Source organism: Cetorhinus maximus, chromosome 26 (assembly GCF_964194155.1).
Source record: "Cetorhinus maximus chromosome 26, sCetMax3.hap1.1, whole genome shotgun sequence".
Lineage (NCBI taxonomy): Eukaryota > Metazoa > Chordata > Chondrichthyes > Lamniformes > Cetorhinidae > Cetorhinus > Cetorhinus maximus.
In genome coordinates this window covers 19500032-19524480 of record NC_135904.1, presented here as the reverse complement: position 1 = coordinate 19524480, position 24449 = coordinate 19500032, and the positions used below count along the sequence as shown (strand labels likewise).

At 42.1% G+C, this 24449-nt stretch overlaps 1 protein-coding gene across 7 annotated transcripts in view; it reads right to left on the bottom strand.

The window, feature by feature from the left end:
• The window catches only part of cep152 (centrosomal protein 152), a 95390-nt gene that overhangs the window by 24634 nt on the left and 46307 nt on the right, over nucleotides 1-24449 (bottom strand). For 3 of the 7 annotated variants that reach the window (XM_078530291.1, XM_078530289.1, XM_078530294.1), the window contains 10 exons: nucleotides 17150-17176; nucleotides 15782-15992; nucleotides 13990-14118; nucleotides 13764-13894; nucleotides 13459-13587; nucleotides 12736-12871; nucleotides 11280-11471; nucleotides 10097-10381; nucleotides 4492-4623; nucleotides 885-1526 (listed from right to left, as the gene is read on the bottom strand). In XM_078530291.1, the coding sequence (XP_078386417.1) occupies nucleotides 885-1526; nucleotides 4492-4623; nucleotides 10097-10381; nucleotides 11280-11471; nucleotides 12736-12871; nucleotides 13459-13587; nucleotides 13764-13894; nucleotides 13990-14118; nucleotides 15782-15992; nucleotides 17150-17176 (2014 nt within the window). The remainder of the gene's footprint in view (nucleotides 1-884; nucleotides 1527-4491; nucleotides 4624-10096; nucleotides 10382-11279; nucleotides 11472-12735; nucleotides 12872-13458; nucleotides 13588-13763; nucleotides 13895-13989; nucleotides 14119-15781; nucleotides 15993-17149; nucleotides 17177-24449) is intronic. The other 4 variants (XM_078530293.1, XM_078530290.1, XM_078530295.1 and 1 more) reach the window with 2 other exon arrangements.

Genomic DNA, 24449 nt, shown 5'->3' with positions numbered 1-24449 from the left:
TCATCAGAATCCATCATACTAAGAGACCACTGTGCAGATGAGATCTCACCATGTCAGCTTCATGCAGGCTACAACAAACTGGGAAGCATAAAAAGTGGGTTATGGATTTTTTTCCATTTATTTTTGTTGCCATGACCAATTCTCTGAGGCACAAATTCACAATTCTGAAGGGTCATACGGGCTCGAAATGTTAACTCTGTTTCTCTCTCCACAGTGCTGTCAGACCCGAGTTTCTCCAGCATTTTCTGATTTTGGCATAAATTCATGTTGGGCTATATTTCCACACTAGCTATTCTTCATTTGCAAACCTATGCAGTTCTGTGTTGGCTATCACAATTTGGCCAATTCCATCTCCAGGCTCATGCAGACACACTTCAAGAAGTCATTAGGTGTTGATCAGAACTGGAAATCTTCCATTTTATTTTTTGATCTTCCTCCACCAGTTCCAGGTTGCTAAGGTCTATTGGAGTGCTCTTCAAGCTATTCAGGTTGAGTTCAACTAACTCAGGCCTGACAGAGGGTTGATAAATGAAGATTTCTGAACAACCGAGCTAAACATTGCCTTTAAAACAAAGCCACTAGGTCATTCATATGGCAGTGATTAATCTCGCATGGATAGAGCTCTAGTTTTCCCAGTCAGTTTGTGAAGGAATACCCTTAATATAATCTAACCCCTTATTGTTTTATGTAGCTACTTCTCTCAACTAGCTATCTTGTAGTGTTGTCCTTTCATAATATCTTTGTTGAGTGTAGGTATGTGCAACAATATCAAATCCGCCATAAAATTTCCCATCACAAATTCAATTTTAACTACTTAGTATGGATATGAAACTTATAACTTGCCACATCTTTTGAACTGTCACCACAAAGTTAACTGCCTTTACCTCTTTCTGGACAGTCTCAAGGATCTCTTCAACCATTTTCACGCAAACCTTCTGGAGGCGGTCCTTCACTTTAACAACCTGCTCATATGTGGATTTGGCGGTGTTAGAATATTCCTCCATTCTAAAACATGCAGATTTTGACTTTCCAAAGTGTTTGGAGATCTCACTCAGAAAATGTTCAATTTCAGCAACAAGCTCAAATTCATACTGCTGTCTTTCACGATTAATCTGCTCTTCTTGACGAGTTGACCATTCTTTTTGCTTCTCCAGGAGACAAAGGTTTAATTCTGCCTCCTTTTGTGCAAGCAACTCATTTTTCTGTCGGGTAAAGTCCTCTTTAGCTTCTTTAAGAATTTCACTGAGTTTATTTCGATGTTCAGCCAAAAAGGTTTGATAATCCTTTTCATTGAGTTCATGAATTCTATTAATCTCTTCTTGTTTTGCTTTATTCCATTGAGCTCGAACTTTTGCCAATTCAGCTTTAGCTGCTGCTGCTGCTTCTTCTTTTTGAAGTTCTAATTTGCGTCCTAGAGCAAGTATGTTTTCCTGCAGCTCTGCCGTTTTCACACTGGACCCAGCTTTCTCAAATCCTTTCAAAGTACGTTTCCATTTTTCGTCATTTGCTTTCAGTACTGTTGCTACCTGTAAATAACAACCAAGGATCAGTTTACCAAATCCATTTAAGAAAAATTAATATTTTCTTGGACCAAAGTGATCTGATTAAATTAATTAATACAGCAATGGCATGGTTCAAAGCAAATATGCTCTCTCCCACCATATTCCCTCACGTTAAAAAGAAATGTAATCCTAAAACCAAAAAGTCATTGTAAAATGCATTACCTAATGGAAAAGGTTGCAAGTCATAATTTCATAGACCCTACAAATCAGTGCACTAATTAAATCTTACTGATGTCATAAACACCAACAACAAGTTTGCTATGTGCACTAAATATTTAATAGAATGCAAATATATATTATTGAAGGAATGAATGTGCTATTGTAGGTTTGATAGGTCTCTTCAGAGTTCCCAGGTGCACTGGATTTGGGAAAATATTCAAGCATAATGAACAGGACATTGTATTACAGTGTTTAAAAACACTTCAGCTTATCAAATTAAAATCATCAAATATGTTTTTCTCCAAAGTCTATTTCAAGTTGTCTTAATTGTTTTAAAAGATTTGCAACATTCCATATTTTCTGCTCCCAAGCTCTTACCTTGGTAGGAGTCTGGTTACCAAATTACAATATGCAGGAAAACCATAGTTTACATAATTTTTGCATTTCTCTATGACCTCATCACAAAATTGTCTAAAATAATTTGTTTTTTTTGGAAAGGTAGGCAAATGAGGCAATTCTGTGCACCAATAATATCTCTCAAAAAGCATTAAGATGAATGACTAATTAATCTCTTGGCAGTATTGAAAAGAGAGAAATGTTCATCAGAACACCAAGGGAATCCTTTGCTTTTGATAGCTCCATGGGATCCTTAACATACAACTGAGCCCCCAGAACAGCAGAAGGACCTCAGTATAAACTTCCAAAATGACAATCTACTGAACCAGAGGAGTGCGTACCAACCATGCCAAGCCGACAGACACAGAACTATTGCTCATGTCAGTGGATCACTCAGTACCAAAAATTAATAGCAGTTCAAGAATAATTGACTAAACAATTGTCAAGGAAATATAATAATTTTCATAATGTTATTGGAATTTATTGTGTGTGTGTGTGTGCGCGCGTGTGTGGGTGTGAGAATTGAATTAAAGGCAGCTGGCCTGAAGGCTTTGATGTATAAGATGAGCTAGGTTTGAAATGTTAAGTAGGTAAACATGGGGGAAGTTTTAGAATGTAGGAGGTAAAGGGAACATTTGCATTTTAAGTAAACCGGACTAGTTTGAATTCAAAGGAGGGGTGAAATGTTTCACTAGCCAGAAGTTAAGAAACAGTGTGGAGAATTTTCTCCCTGTCCAAGTTGGCGGGGGTTGTGCGGGGGCAGGCGTGGAGCCGATCGGTGCCCCCCATCAACTGGGCGCCGCCATTTTACGTGGGTGGGCCAATTAAGGCCTGTCCAGCATGACGTGCACCTGGAAGCGCTGAGCACTCCGTGTGGGTGGGGGGGAGAGGAGGGGTTGCCTGAGTCAGGAGAGCGCTCTTTTGCTTTGAGGTGCCTCAGGGAGATTAGTTTTAAGTTTAAACAGTCTAATTATGTGTTGTAAAAATTATGACATGTCCCCTCATGTGAAACTGTCACATGAGCTGGGACATGTGCATTAATTTTAATAAAAATTTTTCTGAATATTTTAAATCATTCATGAAACCTCATCCCACCCATGGATGAGGTTCCATGAAACTGCGAAGGCCGCCTGGGCTCTTCGCCTGCCTGCCAACCTTAAGGTTGGATGGGCAACTCAGCTGATTGCCTTAATTGCTTTTTAAATGACGTACAGTGATGTCAGGACGCATGCCCGATGTCACCCCGCGCCACTTTATGCCTCAGTGAGCAGGCCCCACCCCCACTCGTCGAGCCGAAGGTTCAGCCCAGTGTGTTTATTTTTCCCAAAGATTACTGGTAAAATTGGTACTATGAGAGGTTTTTAGTATTAGAGAGGTAAAGTCCAAAGACATAGTGAAACGATGGAACTTGCACTCAAAGGGGAAAATATGTATAAAAGAGAGAAGGCTGTGTGTAAGCGTAGGCATTCTAAAATCTAAAGCAAGTGTGAAAAGCCGCCAGTATCTAAGTCTCAAGCTGCCTACAAAGAACTGAAGTTAAGAAAACTCACTTTAAATCGGATTGTTCAGAGTATCATATTTTGCCTGGGTTTTTTAAAATCTGTGTGTCTTACTGTTGCCTCAACGAAAGTGTAACTGGGAGTTAAGTTAACTAAAGGGTTTAGAAGTTATCATAGTAGTAATTTGTAGATCTATGTGTGTTCTAAAAATCATTTCTTCTATTAATAAAATTTAGTTTTGTAAGAAACCTCTATGATTCAGTGGTATTATTACTGCCGAATTCAAGGCACACATCTCGAAAGTTATACAAATTGCAAAATAGTTATGGCAGTTGTTTCAAGTTCCCCTTTGCGACTTCAGCTGCTAAGCATTACCATCGGCTGTGCCATAACACAATGGAATAGCTTTAGAAGAATGCATTCATGAGAGATAATAAGCAAGCACTGAATGAATGCCCTTACTGAATATGAAAAGCACTACATATCAAAGTGGCTGCTTTTGACGCATAGATAAGACACTATTCTGGAAGTTGTGAATTTGGCACAAAGATAATATAGTCTTTAATCATCAACAAATTACCAGATCCAATTAGAACTGGTGTGGACTTGTATCCTTAAAAGAACATGATTTAATGTATGTTGGTATTATTGTAGATGCTTCGCTAAATGAATGTATGCTAACGAGGTTAAGAAATAATCACATTTTGCAGATGTTTCATTGAAGAAAACTGCACAAAATAAACACTCAAAAGGCTGATACTGTATCTTAGTTTCAGTAATATATTTAGTATTCTAGAACTGAAAATAATGCATTTATAACTAGATGCTGACAGTCAAATCTTTTGTACAAAATGGCTACCCCTACAACATTTTACCTGCTTTGCCACATCTTGTTCATGCTTTCTCTCCCATTTCTTCTCCTCAATTTGTAAGTTGGCTCTGTATTCAGGCAGGCTGGTCAATTCTTCTAACCAACGACAACGTGCATTTGTTAATGCTGCTTCAACCTGAAAGACCAGGACATGTTACTTCACAACAGATTACTGTTAAAAGCAACCAACAACCAAACTGAAGTATCTATAAAATAAAATGGTTGCATATTTAGAAGATAGATACAAGTCACTGCTTAGCAGTTGAATCACCGTTCTTCATAACTAAGCTATGGCTCAACCATCATATAATTCTTTTTGACCAATTTCCTGGTATCAGTTGTTTGAACATCTTGTACTCCCTGCAATATTCTCACTGTCTGAAGCATCTCCACAAAAGGATCATGGAGTACATTTCTTCTTGCTTTCTTGAAGTACTTTATCACTGTGCTGGTGATAATCCAGGGGAAGACAAGGATGGTCTCCTTTAGCCAATGTAAATGAAGGAGCAAGAGCAAATTATATTGAAATGGAAATCACAATTTTATATGCACTAGATGATTTTCCGTGGTATTCCTCAGAGGTGTATGTAGCACAGTAATGATGCTCAGTTCCTAAGGTGAAACAGTAATAAATTCAACTATATCTTTGTAACACCAAGGGAACTAATGATGGAAGAGATGAGCATGGAGGGGGCATAAGCAGAGATGGGAGAGAAAGTAGAAAGAGAAACACATGGATTCAGGGTTACAGCAAGGGGAGGCTTGACTGGTAGGCAAACAGAAAAGGGGGAAAAGCAGCAGAGATATGTAGTGGACAATCTCAACCAAAATGATAAAGAACTCCATGGGCTCCTCACATTTATTGGTGGATGTGATTAAAGGGATTTTAAGGAGATAGCTGGTAGTTAAGAAATTAGCCTGGGGTTTATCTTTGATCTTCAGGACAATCCTAGAATACTGGGTGGTTTTGGCAGAGGAGAACAAGGTCTGAAAGAGCTGGATGGGACCAGCCAGATCCAATGATGCATGGTGATGTTATGTGCCAAACACACTCAAGCCTGCTCGTTAGGTCTGATGAGCTAAAGATTAGAGCTGTTCTGGGAGGAATAATTAGGATGGGGGTGTTTCTTGGAATGAGGACATCAAAAGCCAGAGGTAATGGAGTGGTTGAGAAAATTGACAGCTGCAAAGTATTGTGGTGAAAGGAAGGCCAAAGTTAGGCAATTGGGAGTTTTAAATTGAAGCTGTAAATGCCAGGGGAGGGTATTTTCTACAGAAGGAAATGGGTTCAGAAGGGGTACAGGATAAGGGTGGTAATGGATACAGCGAAGATGTCACAGATGGCCGCCTTGGTTATAGAGAGCCACGGGAGATGGCAAGTTTGAATTGCTTGCCACAAATGTGGGCAGGAAGCTTTTAAGTGGTGGGAAATATTTAGGGAGCACAGGAGGGCAATGAAATTAAGAGAGAGGGCAAGGGCGGGGGGGAGCTGAGATTGAGGTTGAAAACTCAGAATGAGGAATCACTCACGGCACAGATAAGGCTGTGGTGTGGGGTGGGGGGATGTGGGTTAAGGATCTGAGAAATTTGGGGTGTGGCATCTTGATATGAATTAGAAATACATACAAACATACGAATTAGGAGTACTAATTAAGGCCACTCAGCCCTTCAAGCCTGCTCCACCATTCAATAAGATCATGGCTGATCTGATTTTAACCACATTCCTGCCTACCCCAGATAACCTTTCACCCCTTTGCTTATCAAGAATCTACCTACCTCTGCCTTAAAAATGTTCAAGGACTCTGCCTCAGCCAACTTTTGAGGAAGAGAATTTCAAAGTCTAACAACCCTCCAAGAGAAAAAAAAATCCTCATCTGTTCCTAAATGGGTTAACCCTTATTTTGAAACAGTGACCCCGAGTTCTAGATTCTCCCACAAGAGGAAACATCCTTTCCACATGCACCCTGTCAAGGCCCCTCAGGATCTTATGTTTCAATCAAGTCGCCGATTACTCTTCTAAACTCCAGCGGATACAAGCCTAGCCTGTCCAGCCTTTCCTCATAAGACAACCCACCCATTCCAGGTCTTAATCTAGTAAACATTCTCATGCATTTACATCTTTCCTTAAATAAGGAGACCAATACTGTACAGAGTACTCCAGATGTGGTCACCAATGCCCTGTATAACTGAAGCATAACCTCCCTACTCTTGTGTTCAATTCTCCTTGCAATAAACGATAACGTTCTATTAGCTTTCCCTATTACTTGCTGCACCTGCATACTAACCAACCTTTTGCAATTCATGCACCTGGACACCCAGATCCCTCTGCATCTCAGAACTCTACAATCTCTCACCGTTAGATAATATGCTTCTTTTTCATTCATCCTGCCAAAATGGACTACTTCACATTTTTCCACATTATATTCCATTTGCAAGATCTTTGCCCACTCACCTAACTTATCTATATCCTTTCGTAGCCTCATGTTCTCTTCACAAATTACTTTCCTACCTATCTTTGTGCCATCAGCAAATTTAGTAACCATACCATCTGTTCCTTCATCCAAATCATTTATACTAACAATAAAGAGTTGAGGCCCCAGCACTGATCCCTGTGACACATCACTTGTCACACCTGCCAATCAGAAAATGACCCATTTATGCCTACCGTTTCCTGTTAGCTAGCCAATCTTCTATGTATGCCAATATGTCACCCTCTACACCATGAGCTTTTATCTTCTGCAATAACCTTTGATAAGGCACCTTGTCAAATGCCTTCTGAAAATCTAAGTACAGTACATCCATCGGTTCCCCTTTATCCACAGCATCTGTTACTTCTTCAAAAAACTGCAGTAAATTGGTTAAACATGATTTCCCTTTCACATAACCATGTTAACTTTGCCTTGAATTTATCTAAGTGTCCTGTTATATCATCTTTCTTAATAGCTTCTAACATTTTCCCTATGACAGATGTTAGGCTAACTGGCCTATAGTTTCCTGCTTTGTCTCCCTCCTTTATTGAAAAAAGGAGTTACATTAGCTATTTTCCAATCTAATGGAACCTTCCCCTAATCTAGGGAGTCTTGGAACTAATGCATCAACTATCTCACTAGCCACTTCTTTTAAGACCCTAGGATGAAATCCATCAGGACCCAGGGGCTTGTCAACCCACAGTTCCAACGATTTGCTCAGTGCCACTTCCCTGGCGATTGTATTTTTCTCAAGTTCCTCCCTCTCTTCCAATTTTTGATTTACAGCTATTTCTAGGATGTTACTTGTATCTATCGTAAACACTGATACGAAATACCTAATTCAATTCATCTGCCCTCTCCTCATTTTCCATTATTAACTTCCCAGATTCACTTTCCATAGGACCAACGCTCACTTTGTTAACTTTTCTATTTTTTAATATCTATAGAAACTCTTACTATTTGTCTTTATATTTCTAACTAGCTTTCTCTCATACTCTAATTTTTCCCTCCTTATTAATCTTTTAGTCATTCTTTGCTGTTTTTTTATATTCCATCCAACCTTCCGACCTGCCAACCATCTTAGCGCAATTATATGCTTTTTCTTCAAGTTTAATACTATCTTTAACTTTAGTTACCACAGATGGTGGATCCTCCCCTTGGAATTTTTCTTTCTCATTGGAATGCATCTATTCTGTACATTCTGAAATATCCCCTTAAATGTCTGCTACTGCATCTCTTTGACCTATCCCTTAAACTCATTTGCCAGTTCCCTTTTGCTAGCTCTGCTTTCATGCCCTCATAATTGCCCTTATTTAAGTTTAAAATACTAGTCTTAGCCCCACCTCTTCTCTCCTTCAAATTGAATGTAAAATTCAACATTATGATTTAACGCTACCTTCACTATGAGGTAATTAATTAATCCTATCTCGTTGCACAATACCAGGTCTCGTATAGTCTGCTCCCTGGTTGGCTCTACAATGTGCTGATCTTAGAAATTATCCCCAAAACATTCTATGAATTTGACATCTAAGCTACCTTTGCCCATCTGGTTGTTCCAGTCTATAATGTAGATTAAAATCTACATGATAATCGCCATACCTGTCTGACAAGCTCCCACTATTTCTTCTTTGATAGCCTGTCCTACCATGTAATTACTGTTAGGGGGCCTGTACCCCACTTCCACCAGCAACTTCTTGTCTTTATCATTTCTCATCTCTACCCAAACCACTTGTTTCCTGAACTTGGGTCATCCCCCTCTATTGTATTAATGCCGTCTTTAATTAACAGATCCACCCCTCCATCTTTTCCTAACTTCCTTTCCTTCCTAAGAGTCACATACCCTTCAATATTCAGGTCTCAATCTATGCCATTCTGCAGCCACGTCTCTGTAATGGCTATTAGATTGTGCTTATCCCTATTTGCACTCAGTTCATCTGAACTAAATTGCTTCTGTTTAGGTAGGTTTCCCTCAATTGAAAGATACTTGCAAGGTCAGTAGAAACCTGCAGAGAATTACAGTTTCTGAAATGGAACAATCCAGGCATTCAAAAACAATATGCGCAGTCACAGTTATCAGGAAGCAACGAAGCATTATGGTCAAGATTCAATCTGCCAAATCTTCACCTGGCTTTACCAGCAATGGCCCAGAGGATTGTCAATTTGTAAATTGGGCCTATATTCTCTGGAGTTTAGAAGAATGTAAGGCGAGCTCATTGAAATACACAAGATTCTGAAGAGGCTTGATAGGGTAGATGCTGAGAGGTTGTTTCCACTGGTTTGGGAAACTGACACATGGACCCAGTCTCAGGATAAGGGGCTAATCATTTAGGACCAATTTGAGGAGAAATTACTCCACTCAAGGGTCTTTGGAATTCCCTTCTCCAGAGGGCTGTGGATTCTCCATCGTTAAATACATTTAAGGCTGGGATAGACAGATTTTTGGTCTCTCAGGGAATCAAGGGAGATGGGGAGCAGGCAAGAATATGAAGTTGAAGCCCAAGATCAGCCATGATCATATTTAATGGCAGTGGAAGCTCGACAGTCTGTACAGTCTACTCCTGCTCCTAGTTCTTGTCAAATATAGAATAATCAGCTAACCATTGAGATTATTAGAATGCGGTTTTGTAAATACTGTGAAATTGCTAGAAAGCAACAACATTTGCAAACATCATTATTACAGTGGAGCTTTTTGGTAACTCAAAAGCAGCACTCATTAACATTCTACCAATTAAAGCATTAGAGTGACAAGCTGGATAAGAAAGTAGTACTGTTGTCTTCAAGTCAAAGATATCAGGCTGATGTCAAAGATCTTACGCCATTAGAGTAAAAAGGACAGTGTTCTCAGCACTCATGGACCAAATTCATCCCTCAATCCAACTCTACCAAAGACAGAATAATGAGTCATTCATCCAATCGTTGTTTATAGGATGTTGCACTGCACAAAACTAGCTGCCACTTTTTGCCGTTATAAGAACTGTTAATCCAGTTCAAAAGTAAGTAATTTGTGAAAAACTTTGGAATGTCTCAGGGACATGTATGAAATCTTTCAACAACTGGAAGTGCTTTGGAAAGGTCAATGTTTACATATTACTAGTCATTGCTTTTCACATTCTGTGTTGGCAGCATTGTTTGATATCTTACCAGTTTGGCAACATTATCTTCATGCTTTTTCTGTAGTTCTAGTTCAAGTTGTTTCGAGGCCTCTCCAACTGCCATTATATTTTCCTCCTTAGCTTGATGCTCCAGTTTTAAACTAGCAAACCGAGCTTCTAATTCTTGGGACGTATAAACTTCTGTGCCAGAGAACTGCTCAGTTTGACAAGTTTGATCCATCTTAGATGAAGTCTTTTGCTCTACTGCTTCCACAGTCTTATGGAGACGAAGCTGCCATTCTGTCTCAATTGCACGTATTGCTTGGTCTTTAAGCTAATAAAGAAAAATTGAATCAAGCAATGACAATGCTTGAAATTAAAACATCCTTGACTCCGCATCTAGGTGATAGATGTATAAGCAGTGTCTAATAGTCTCTGTACTTCAAAAGTAATTAATTCTGTGAAGCACTGTTTTTCCCCCTCAAATAGGTGTACAAGATCCCACTGCACTATTGAAAGAATAGGAGGGTTCTTCCAGTGCCCTGACCAATATATTTTACCCAACCAACATCACAAAAAACCCAAAAGATGATTAGCTAGTCATTATTACAATATTAGTTGTGGGATCTTGATGTGCATGAATTGGCTGCCACATTTCCCTACTTACGGCGATTGTACTTCAAAGTACTAACTGGCTACAAAGCACTTTGGGACATCCCTAGATCATGAATGGCACTATACAAACAAGTTTTTTTTAAACCTTCAGGATCCCAGACATCCTCAACCTCACATTTAATGGGTTCCTTGCATAATTCCAGCGATTCAGAGAAAACACAAAATGGTAATTAAATAACACTCTAGAGAAGTTTTACTGTTAGTAGTACCAACATTTGAGATTTAGTTACAATAAAATCTATTGTATTTGGGATTAATTTTCTAGTGATTAAATAGAGCAATTAGTTTAGAAAAAACAAAATTGCGAACACAAAGCAACATACACAACTATCAGTACATAAATTGATGTCAAGCTCAAGAAGTAAGCATTTTAAAAAATTCTTTGTAACTCTTTATTTCAGGCAATACCACTAGTAAAATCTGAGCATACAGGAGATTTATTTTCTGAAGCTGAGAATAAATCTACAAGCTCTTCATTCCCAAGATGGTGGTGACAGCAAAGGATCAATAGAGCACAGTTTGACCACATTTACATTATTAGCAAGATGTATTATCACCTTTTGTTGTTCTTCTTGCCACTGTGTTTTGGCCAGTACAACACGCCTCTCAATTTGCTGCTCAATGTCAGTTTCTTTTTCTGCCATCCATTGGTCCCTTGCAGCTAATATTGTAGCTTTGTGTTGTTCTTCCAGCTCAGCCTGCAGGTCACTCAAACGCTCTTTCATTTTTTCTGAAAATGCCTTTTTCATCTGAAATATTAAAATTTACACTTCAAGTACTATATTTAGAGTGCAGTAATATTTATAGTGAGGAGCAAATATTCCTTTTTCTACAAGCAGTATTATATTTGAGAATGGAAAAAGTCCTTATCAAAGGTCTAAAAGCTTATTAATTTTTTGACTGTTTGGATCTGGGCCTACTGCATGACATGACTGCTGTACCTCAAGAATTCTACATTTTTTTTGTTGGTTCATTACTTCTGCCGTTGCATACTAAAAATGTTTTAATGTAATGAGAGCATCTTGGCTTTGAATAACTGACGCTGCATTTTAAAAGTTAAGATCGTGAGTATCCTAGTATTTTGTGGAGATTCCCCAATGTAGAGGTTGCCTGCACAATTAATTAAAAAAAACACTGCCCTACTGCTCAAATGGGACATTTCTATTTATGACAGCAGACATCACCCATCTGAATATTGACAATTGATGCTGTAGTTAAGAAACCAGTGATAAATGCTGCCAGATCTGTGTATTTTCCATGTTTATTTCAGAATTCCAACATCTGCAGTAATTTGATTTTGTGGTACCTCCCCAAATTAGCTTCATTTCGGATCCTAACACACAGATTTTAAACCCATCAAACTGGGTTGAATTTGAACTCAGATTTGAAATGGTGAAAGGACAGTGTTGCAACTAACAACAATAACTAGCCATTCTGGTAATTATATTTAAGCTACTGGACTTTTTTTTTGGCTAATGATCATTATTGTATGAAATAGTAACAGGAATTTGAAAACATACAGAACTTGGGATCTCTCTTCTGATGAACTGGGCATCTTCCAACTAGCCTTCTCGGTAGAAGAAAAACAATTAAAAGATAGTCACCTGATCAAATACAAAATCTGTTTTTGATAATCTACAAGACCCCACTAGCGCCACTCTATTCCAAAGCACAAGGCTTTGTGAAATATATGTATATCAAATGTAGAACTTCTGGCACTCATTAGAACCATCAGTCAGAAGATTTGACAAAATATATCCTCCCAATAGCTACTTTTAGTCAGCCTGGACAATTTTACATTCACCATTCAGCCAGTGGGGCAAGGCCTGAACTTAAGAACCAGTGGCACTAGTGTGAGGTTTTTATTAAATAAAAGTAGGATGAGGAATTTATGTAATGCTGTCTCTAAGTCTCAAAATGAACAGGTATTTAATGATTTCCCACCCCAAATTATGATATGCAAAACTTCCACTGAACATGAATGATAAATATTTTTTCATGTTAAATACTAACTTCCTGTTCAGTTGTTGATAACTTGAGGGACATTTCTTCTCTCAATCTGCTCTCCAAGGAGTCTTTTTCTTTACAGATGGTAATGTAGCACTCTTGCACTCCAGACATCTCGTGATTCAATTGCTCCAGGTGATTGCTACAGCATGAAAAGGATTTAGGAGCAAAAAAAGTTGGTCCAGAAAATAAGACAATTCCATCATACCTTCTTAATCCAGCAAGAAATTTGAGTATCATTTCATTAGTCACAGAACTACCCATACCCAGTTCTAGGTGTATTATATCGCTCAGACATATTCATACTGGCTCATTTTGAACATACTTTATTTGTCCTTTTTTTTGTCTGCAATAGCAATGACGCTGGTGATTTCAATACTCTTGTTTGGGTGGCATTTGCATGTGTACTTCAAACATCAAGTTTACAAAATGACAAGGCCGAAACAGAGTGTGCATGTGTCTTTTGATCATTAAGTGTTTAGCTTCCTTGGCTACAGAATGGTGAAAGATGTTTGTGCAGTATATTTACCTGTATTATGTCAGTGTACATAAAGAGTTTTTCACTAAAATTAATGCAAGCGGCTACAATATGTTGCCATTGCCATACCTGTGATTAGTTAGCGAATTCTACTAGACAACACCAGTTTATAAAACTGAACTACAATTGATGAAGTTATAATTCAAATTAATCAGAATAAGCCCTGTAAAGTCTGTCTATCACAAACTCACTTTACTTGTGTGATCTGCTGTTTATAAAACTCAGTCAGTTGAGCTTTCTCTAATTTGTGCTGCTCCAGCAGATCCTGCTGAAGTCGACATTTGGAATCTTCATGATGTTGCTGATGAATTCGCTCACATCTGCAGTGTTACGTCATACAACAAAAACAAGCATACAAGAACAAGTTACTTTTTTTGTACCACTCACATCAAAGTAAAGCTTTTAATGCATTGGACAGATGCAAAAATCTATTATCTACTATTGTAACTGATCTGAAATACACTAACTACTCATTCAAATAGCTGTAACATTGTACCTGTCAATTGCCTCTTGCTTATCCTGGTCAAAGTCCTGGATCATCTGACGCATCTCATTATATAACTCCTGATTTGCTTCTTTAAATTGTTTCTCACTATCAGTTAGTTTTTCAATCTGCTGTTGTTTATTCTAAATAAGAAAGTAGAAGTTTTAAAGTAAGGATTAAATCAAGAAATGCAATAACCTAGTTGTGCACAAATTTTGAGCTGGAATTCAATTTTCACCTCAATTTCTTTGAGTAGAACCTGCATTTCGCGTTGCAGCTTCTCAACTTCTTCTCGGAGAGCCTTTTCAGAGGTAGATGAGCTGGGTCCTACTGCTTCCAGCTGCTTTTCTAATGTGCTGGCTCTCACCTTAATGCACACAATTAAATTCAGTTATTTAGCTTTAAGTCTTCCCACAGCAGCCGATTTGGCAAATACAAAAAGAAAAAAAGTCTCACTTTTAATACACTCTAATATTTCACAATTAAGTCATGCTTCCAATTGAACTTCCACCATTAAAGGCCAGCTGATGGCATGCAAGCACAAGATGGAGGATTGAGTGAGCTTCCACTCATTGAAAACTGCCAAAAAAATCTGCAGTGTTGGACTGAAATTTATAGAAAAGAAACCCTACTACTCAAGAATGCTGAAGAGCAATAAGATAAATAATTCAAGAAGTCATAAGGAATCAGTTTTCTAAGACTTCAGCAGAAGTGAAGTACATAAAGCCATCTGACTCTTCTCAGGTAATACACCTTGGGATCATGGGTGACTTGCTTCCACTCTGGTTCAATGGGTTCTGAGATGGCCAATAAGTCCAATGCACGATCTGCAGACTCTGCCACACGTGGGGCAGATGGCGCTTGAAAGGGCAGATAGATGGGTTTTTGGGAGGTTCTCTCGGATGTTCCTGACAAAGTCTTTCAATGGATTTGGTGCCTCCCTGAATGAACCTTCTCCATTTTAGTTGGTTACAAGCCAGGGACTGCCATGAGTCAGTGGGGATATTTGACCTCTTTAGTGATGCTTTCAGGACATCTCTAAAGTGTTTCTGTTGCCTTCCAGGGAGTCTCCTGCCACAGCTGAGCTCTAAGTAGAGTAGTTGCTTCAGGAGTCTGGTGTCAGGCATACAAACGACATGTCCAGAAAATCTAACATGCTTTTAGATGCAAGGAACATGCCAAAGCATGTTAAAAAAATTAAGCTAAGCCAATGGGTACCAACCAAGTTAGGAAGGTCTTTCTAAAGGTAGAGCGAGTTGGAAGGCAGGAGGAATTAAACAGGGAGTGGCAGAGTGTAGAACCATGTTGGCTGAACATTCTGTAACCAATGGTGGCATGGAGTGCACAGAAAGCCATTTTTGGGCAGGATATAGGACTCAAGGGAATTGCAAAGACAGAACAGGATAAGCTGATGGTGGAGTATATCTACAAGCATTTTAAATTTAACACAGCCATACAAAATCAGTGAAAATGAATATTATTGAGAGACAGGATATGGGTAAGAGAGTTTTGAGCAAGTTAGAATTTAGGGAGGGTAGAAGACAGGGGCCAGCAAGAAGTCTCAATGTCATGAAGGCATGTATAAGGGCTTTAGAGGCATGTATAAGGGCTTTAAAGGCAAAGGACAGCAATGTTAAGACAATACATAAACCAATCTGGAAGTCTGACACATACAAATAATAGTAGATGAAAATAGCTTGCAGAAAAAAGGGGCAGTTAAAGTTGAACACAAGCACAAAGACTTTTTGGAAAATTTATTTCTAAATGCGATTAAGAGAATCAGTCCACTGGAGACATCTAATTTCTTTTGTGAACGAATGACAAAAACTATTTAAATGCTATTTGACATTTAAATTTAGTCACAAAAGTGTTACTGCACTCAGTTGATGGTCAGTGGATTGAAGCAATTACATTTTCCTTATTGTATGACAAGTAGGTCAACAAAATTAAGTGGGTAGGGATTTTTTATTTTCAATACTACTTCATCAAATATAACATTTGAAAACAATTGAATTACCCATACAACTGACCTCATGACTTCTTGCCATTTTTTCAGTATTTTGTAATTGCTCCTTTAGCTCAGCTATTTGTTTTTGACTTTCTTTAATTTCGTTCTGAAACTGAGTCACTTGATGACGTTTTGTTCTGATGCTGCTTAGTGATCGTTCCAGTTCAGCCTTCAGTTCCATTATCATCTCATCCTTAAACAACATTTTATCTGAACCACCTCGCCGCATTGTGCTTAGAGAAGGGGTAGGAGCAGAAAAGAAAGGGTAAGTAAAGACACAGCCCAGGATATTTTGCTTAATCTTGCCCAAATCTCTCCTTGTAGCTAAATTTTCTAATCTAAAGACTTACATTTGTATTATTTTGACTCAGTCTTTACTGAAACAAAATCTACTTACACATTGGCTACTGGAACCCAAGTAATCACCCACAGAGTAGAAGGTCTGTTTTAAACATGTCGATCTCTGCTTTTGCAAGTGGATAGAAATTACTGCCTATTACTGGCTTCCATTCTCCATTTATTGCAACTCAGAATAAAGGGTGTATGGGAGTGAAAACAGGAACAGGGATTGTGATGTACAATGAATCCAGGCCTGGAGCTTCCAATGCAAACACCATTCCAACTTTCTGCTGCTTGCTAACATACAGCCAGCATTAAATGCGCTGTTGAGTGGCTGCATACCTCAGCAGATGACCCAAGTTTATGTGAGTCCAGCACCCCTTAAAGCCAGTTTGCACCTCTTAGAGGGGAGATGGATTCTGGCCGCAGTAGGTTCTGGAATGGTTGGTGGAATAGGGCCTGAGCAGGAAGAGGAGCAAATTATGGGAGAAAAAAGGGCTGAGAAAATGCTCCAAGGTTATTTGACATTATATTGGGCCTTAGATTGTATCTATGCTCCTCTCCACTACCTGTACTATCAGGGGACCAGAGGCTCTCCAAGGCAACTTTGCAAAGGCAGTGGGACCAGATAGCTATGGCAGTTGATGCTAGAGTCAAGCCCCAAAGATCTGGATGCAGTGCCTTAAAATGTTTAATGATCTCACACAAGTGGTCAATGTCAGCAAGTGTATCTGCAAATGCCATATCCCACTAACTGCATAACTAGCCTCCAACAGAGCTGAATGCACCACACCCCATCATTCACCAATCAACAATCTCTAACAACTAAGAATCATACCATACATTTATAGCTTCATCTCACCCTCATACACTTAGCATTGTTACAAGCCTCATATCCACAGCTCATAGCTTTCATACAATGTCACCTATTCAACCATGACAGCCAGATTGCATAACACTTACTGACACTCTACTCTCTCTCACAGGGCAAGGTGGCATATAACGGGAGGCAGCAGAATCTCACCGACAGGGGAGGAGAAGTGTGGCTTACCCCAACAGACAAGAGTTTCTGCCATCACTGGAGCAGCCATTGTGGAGGCAGGGTCAGAAAAAGTTGGGGGTGGGGGGTGGTGTGTGGAGAAAAAGAGGAAAAATAGGTGCTATAACCATACAAGATGAGTGCATCTTTATCACTAATTCTCCTTCTCATATCCTATTTCATAATTTTTTCAAACTTATTCATTCATGGAATGTGGCCATCACTGGCAAGAGGGGCATTTATGAGCCATCCTTAAGTGCCCTTGAAGCTGGGAGTGAGCCACCCTGGGAACCACTGCAGTCCAGGTCGTGTACATACAGTGCTGTTCGGTGGGGAGTTTCCAATCTTGACCCAGCAATAAAAAGGAACAGCGATATTTTTCCAAATCAGAATAATGTGAGAGGGGAATTTGCAGGTGGCAGTATTCCCATGTGCCAATATATCCTTTTAGGTGGTGCTGTAGAAGGCAGCTTGGCAAGTTGCTGCAGTGCATTTTGTAGATGAGACACACTGCAGTCACGGCGCGCCATTGGCAGAGGGAGTGAATGTTTAAGGTGGTGGACTGGGTGCCAATCAAGTGGGTGGACTGGGTGCCAATCAAGTGGGCTGCTTTGTCCTGGATGGTGTTGCAGTTAGAGTTTTGTTGGAAATCTCATCTGGGCAAATGGAATGTATTGCATCACAATCCTGACTTGCACTTTGCAGGCAGTGAAAAGACTTTTAGAAGCCATTTACTTCAGAATACCCAGCTTTTGGCCTTGGCTTTTGGCCTTGGCCTTTGCCCACAGCTTCAATGTGGCAAGATAAAAGCAAAATACTGAGATCTGAAATAAAAACAACGTGCTGGAAAAACTCAGGTCTGGCAATATCTGTGAAGAAAAAGAGAAACAGAGCCAACATTTCAAATCCAAATGATTCTTCTTTGATTTGACTTCATCTTTGATTTGAAATGTTGACTCACTCTCCATGGATGCTGCCAGACCTGCTAACTTTTTCCAGCACTTTGCCTTTATTTCAATGTGGCCAGTTCAGTTAGGTGGCCTCCTGGATATTGGTGGTGGGGAATTCAGGGTTAGCAATCTGTTGCATGTCACACTCTTGTTGAAGAGAGTAATTTCTTGGCATTGTGTGGTATGAATGTTATTTCCCACTTAACAGTCCACACCTGAACGTTGTCCAGGTCTTGTCGCATGCAGGCACAGGCAACTTCAGTTTCTGAGAAGTTCCAAATGGAACTGAACACTGTGCAATCATTAGTGAACATTCCCACTTCTGACCCTATGATGAAGACAAGGTCAATGACAAAGCAGCTGAAGATGGGTGGGCCTAGGCATTCCAGCTAGGGCTGAAATAGTTGGTTTCCTACAACCACAACCATGACGCTGGACTAGTAATCCAGAGACCCAGGGTAATGCTCTGGGGACCAGCAATGTGGTTGACTCATAAATGCCCTCTGAACAAGGTCAATTAGGGATGGGCAATAAATGCTGGGCTAGCCAGCGACGCCCATATCCAATAAATTAAAAAAAAAATCTTTCATTTGCCCTAGGTATGACTCTAGGCAGTGCAGCATTTCACCTCCATCATCCCTCCAATATTACAACCCCATCGCTCCCCCCAACAATTTCCATTGGGCAAAATCATCCCAGATTTGCATTAAGTGCAGCAGTGGGTGGGGAAAACGACGTTTTACCTGCTGACCGCAAAAGTGGCTTCTCATGCCGTATCGCCCCAATCCCACTACACTAATTATGTGTTTGCCGGAAACACACCTTTTCCACAGCGGTTGGGGTCTCATTCGCCCGCCACGCCATCACCTCACTGCTTCATCACCCTGGGTGCCATATTTAAAGTGCAGTCACGCACACACCTCTGTGCTTCCAGCCCAGGACTGCTACATGAAAGACAGGATGGCCCTGAAAGGCAAAAAGACTACAGCCCCCAGGTTAAATGATGTGCCCCTCAAGCGCCTTTTGGATGCAGTGGAGGTCTGCCGTGATGTCCTCTACTGCCGCTCTGGCCGCAGAAGAGGCAACATTACCACCAATCCGGGTTGGGAGGAGGTGGCAGCAGTGGTCAGCGTAAGCGCCCCACAAAGGAGGACAGCCACCCAGTGCAGCAGAGGATGAATGATCTCCTTCGTTCCGCCAGGGTAAGTCACTCATCTCAACACTCAACTCACCCACTTACAAACCCATCACACATCCACAGGGCCCTTATTCACTGCCAGTTTAAGGCACATCACCATTCATACACTCTCACATACCTTCATTGCCCTCATCCCGTCCATGGGAACACTCGCCACCCATACATTCCAGGCATATTTGTCATCTGGCCCACAAGTATCCTGCTTACACTCTCTCCATCTCTATTCATGCAGGACGAGCTGGCACAGAAGAGGAGAGGTCGCAGACTGGTGGAAGGCGGCCCGAAATCAAAAGGTCCTCACGGACTTTGAAAACAAAGCCATCCAGCTGGCAAGGATCTGGACTGCTCCTGGGCTGACGATACTCTCCCAAGTGAGGATCCAACAGTGCAACATCCATCAGGCAACCGTGCTGTGAGTGATGTGTCCTGTTTCACAAGCCACTGCCATACACTAATTACCTCTTCTTGCTTTCACAGGTACATCTGGGAAACAGCCAAGAGTCCACAACCCAGGGCCTCCAATCAAGTCGAGGGAAGCCAAGAGGAGGAGTTCCGCTGAAACCCTCCTTGAAGACCCATCACAGTGCTCACCTGCACCCTCCACCAGCGTAGAGACACACACCTCAGTGGAGCCTAGCTTTGCAGTAGCCTTGGGATCACAACCTGGTGAGCACATCACACTTCTTGATCCACATCAGGTCGCGGCAGGAACTTCCTAGGTGTCCGTCACTCGGATGACTGCCGGAGGCCAGAAATTTGCTGAGTCCCAGTCGGATGATGAGCCTCTGGACTCAGTCATGTCACAGTTGCTGGAGCTGCAAAGGCAAGCTTGGGAACATCAGGAAAGGATGTCCGCTGCACTCCTCAGATTGCAAGGCATGATGGAGGAGTCCGTTCACCTTCAGGCTGAGGTGTCAGCTGTGGCTCAGTTCATAGCACCCTCGCCTTTGAATCAGAGGGTTGTGGGTTCATGTCCCACTCCCGGAAACCAAGAACTGTGATTGTACTCGAAAGAGTTGCAATCTGTGACTGTTGATAACTCGAAAGAGTTTCAGGCTGAGGTGATAGCGCTGGCATGCCAACGCACTCAGGTCAACACTAGAAGGGTGGCAACTGCCATGGAGACCGTGATCCAGGACGTCACTCCGTCATTGATGCCATAGCTGGCCTCTAACAGTGTGTAGATGAAGGGTGTGGCACAGCCTGATCTCACTCCAGCTGTCCCTTCTCCTCAAGGAGTCAGCCAGGGGCCCTTGGCAGCCATAGGAAGGAGGATCAGCAGGTGTACACCCCCTGTTGGGCCATCCATTCAGGTGACTCCAGGAGTGTTGGCCCATCCGAATCCCATGACCTCAGCAGCTCCAGCTCCACAGGCCGAGGGTGCCACTGCTACACAGCAGGACTCTGAAGCAGGCTGAAACCCTCCAGGTCTCTGCCTTCCACAAGACGCCCAAGATCATCACAGACAGGGTGTAGCAGTCAGCAGGCTGCCTCCGCCTCCACTGTGGATGTCCGGGGAGCACCAAGACGTAGCAGCAGGGTTAGGAAAGTTAAGATGCAACTCTTTTGTTACAAAGCAAATAAACTAAATTAACAAATCAAGGGACAAAGTAAAAGGCAACCCCTTAAAGGGAAACTGCAAAAACAAAAGACAAAATGCAAAGGAAACTTACCAACATTAAATCAAAATATGATTAAAGGGGTCGATAAAACACCCCAGTCCCCACGGAAAGTTAAGATGTAACTCTTTTGAGAATTCAGGTTGTAGGTATTTTTTTTAATTTCATAATTTGCCATGGTGAGATTTGAACTCTTGATCTTGGGGTTACAAGCCTAGTACCATAACCACTTGGCTATCATACCAGAACTAAAGTTAAGATGTAACTCTTTCGAGTACATTCACAGTTCTTGGTTTCCGGGAGTGGGACATGAACCCACAACCTTCTGATTCAAAGGCGAGGGTGCTATGAACTGAGCCACAGCTGTCCTCGGCATGGGTGTTAATCACTTGTACATAATGTTCAGTATTGTTAATAAACTACCAAAAACGTCTCCCAACCTATGGCTCCTTGTTCTGATGAGCAGCGTTAGTGTCACTTAGATGTGAAATCTTGGTTCCTGCACAAGATAAAGACAGGTGTCTCAGTCCAGGGCCTCCTGTGCTTTGTACAGCCTTCAGACCAAAGTGATGGTCTGGCCTCTCACTCCCTAGACATATTAGTGATGCCTGCACCTCAACAGTGCTCATCATTGCTGCTAGAATGTTGTGGGCAGGTGTCAAGAGTTTCATCATTCTCTGTGTGCTTTCAACACCTTTACGGTGGGGCTGTCCCCTATCTCCTCAGCATTTGTGACCAGTGACACTGTGTTTCTGAAAGGGTCAGGTGCTGAAGGGGGACAAAGGATCAGCTGCTTTTAAAGTTTCATGGCTGTGTCACCATGATATGACACTGATCACGGAGCGCAAGTGAGCTGCCCTTAGCCAGACATTCTCAGAGGCTACGTGAAGATCTATGGAATGTCCTCACTGCATGTCGTCATCATCCTCCTGCAATTGAGTGACTATTAGGGCCTCCACTGCGTCTCCATGACAAGAGCATTAGCACAAAGGGTATGTGCGCTGCCGTCAGCCAGACAGGAGTTAAACGTTCACAGGAGTAATGTGAGGATCCATGGTGTCTCCTCACTGCATGTCGGTGTGCTTGTCTCGTCTGGCCAGTGCGAAGGCCACAGTCATCATCGTCTTAGAGGACCTCCTCTCCCTCATTACCATCGATGTCCTCATCAGAGAAGACCTCTAGCTCCTCTCCCCATTGCAGCGCCAGGTTGTAAAGGGTACAGCAGGCGACAATGATGTGTGTCATCCTCTGTGGACTATATTGCAGGGCACCACCAGTCTGGTCCAAGCACCGGAACTTCATTTTTAGCATCCCGATGGTTTGCTCTACCAAGTTGCAAGTTGCAGCATGAGCCTTATTATACCTTCGCTCTGCTGCAGTCTGAGGCCACCACATGGATGTCATCAATCACATCCTCTGCGGGTAGTCCTTGTCCTCTAGCAGCCAACCCTGCAGCCTCTGTGGACCCCGGGAGACGTCAGGGATCTATGACCAACTAAGAATGTAAGAGTCATGGACACTCCCTGAAAACCATGCGCAGACCTACAGGATGCATTTGTTGTGGTTGCACACCAGCTGCACATTCAGCAAATGGAAGTCCTTGCAAGTTGACATAGTTGACCCTTGGTTGTGACGGAGATCTGAGCGCCACATGACTGTAGTTGATCGTATCCTGCACCTGTCGGAAACCAGAGATCTGGGCAAGTCCAATTGCTCTTCCATCCTGGCTGTCTTGGCCCCGGATGAAAAGCAAAATCATGTGCTTTTGGGAAGATGGCATCTGTGACCTCATGGATGCATTTGTGGGTGGAAACTTGTGATATCCCACAGAAGTCACCTGTGGAGCCCTGAAAGGTGCCACTGGCGTGGATGCCCTCCATGTTCCTGTGGCGTCAAACCTTGCACTAGCTGGCAGATGTGACTGACTAGTTGCCTACACAACTGCAGTCTTTGGCTTCACTGGTTGTTGCTCATCTGCAGGAATGAAAGGTGGCGTCTATAGACCCTGGGTCTAGCTAGGCGCCGAACAACAATGGCTCGCTATGGTTCTTCAGCAACATGAGGGAGCCCCTAAGGGTGCTGCTCCTGCCTCTGCACAGCCAGGTGCCTCCGTTGCTCTCTTCTCTGTCGTCCCTGCTCTCTGTATGCCATGAGGCATACAGCTAAGTCACCAGGCTCCATGCTCCTGATGTACTCCTGTAGGATGAAAGAGAGACGCATGGGCTAGCTTGGTTATACTAAGAACCTCTCTTGGTTAAGTCTGAAGGTCCCTAAATGCATCCCAGAGTGTGCTGGCCACCACTTGGATGGCCAGAATTTAGTGCACTGTCTGGCTGCCCAAAACCCCACTCACCTTTACCCCACTCCACCTGACCGATTGGCAGCAGCCTTGCCCATTGGGCTGCATGCTGTGCTCTCAGCTCAGGTGCATGCATTCTCCTAACCCATGCTACAAGGCTAAGCTGTTAGCTTGAACCATGGAAGAGACTGGTCCAAACCAGGATGATGACATTGCAAAGGGCTGTGAGGCCTCCACCAGTGACTGCTTCACAGCCAGCTTTAGCAAGGAGATTGTACAATGTGCACAGCCGTCCAGCTGTTCTGCAGTCCACTAAAATGATCATTTGTTTGCAATTTGTGCCCAAGGGGTGAAAAGCTCTGGGAGCACTTGGTGGCACTTTCATGCCTCTGCACTTCTTGGGTGTGCAGATAAGCTAGAGGCTTGACTCCACGCATGTCAATGTGGCTGCATCTGAACTGTCTCAGCTGCAGAGAAACGGTCCCTTTATACAAGGTTTCCCTAATGCGTGACCACTCCCCCTTGCCCCGACCCAGCATGTACTTGTCCACTCATGCAACTGAGCACACCAAACACCAGCAGGCATGGAAAATTCCGCCCACTGACTTCAATTTTACTAGGACTCCTTAATGCCACACGTCAAATGCTTCCTTGATGTCAAGGACGGTCACTGTCACCTCACCTCTGAGATTCAACTTTCTTTTTTTCGATGTTTTAATGAGGTCTGGAGGCAACTGGTCCTAGTAGAACTCAAAGTGAGCATCAATGAGCATGCTATTTGTGATTAAGTGCTGTTCGATTGCACTGTTGACAACACCTTCATCACTTTGCTGAGTAAAGTATTGGTGTGGTAATTGACTGGATCGGATTTGTCCTTTTTTGTGGACATCATTCCAGATTTACAAATTGCAGATTGTGTAAAACAACTTTTTGCTTCCACCACCATCCCTTCTCCCCCACCATGCACCTCCTCTCAGTACAAGTCTTTGTGCTTTTCTCCTTTCAGATACCCAAAAACTGCCACCTGATTGGGCAACGGTGGATGAGCCAAGACGATGAAGAAGAAACACCACTCCTGCAACCACCAGCTTGGATGCTGGCACTACGTGACTCAGTGGATAGCAAAGGAGGTAGGACCTGCATATGGCAAGACTCTGGGCCTGTGGTCCACAGCCACAGCAGTGAAGGGTAGTAGCACAGGTGCCAGTTCACCCAAGGGTGAGGCCACATACAAGTTCTGCTGCAG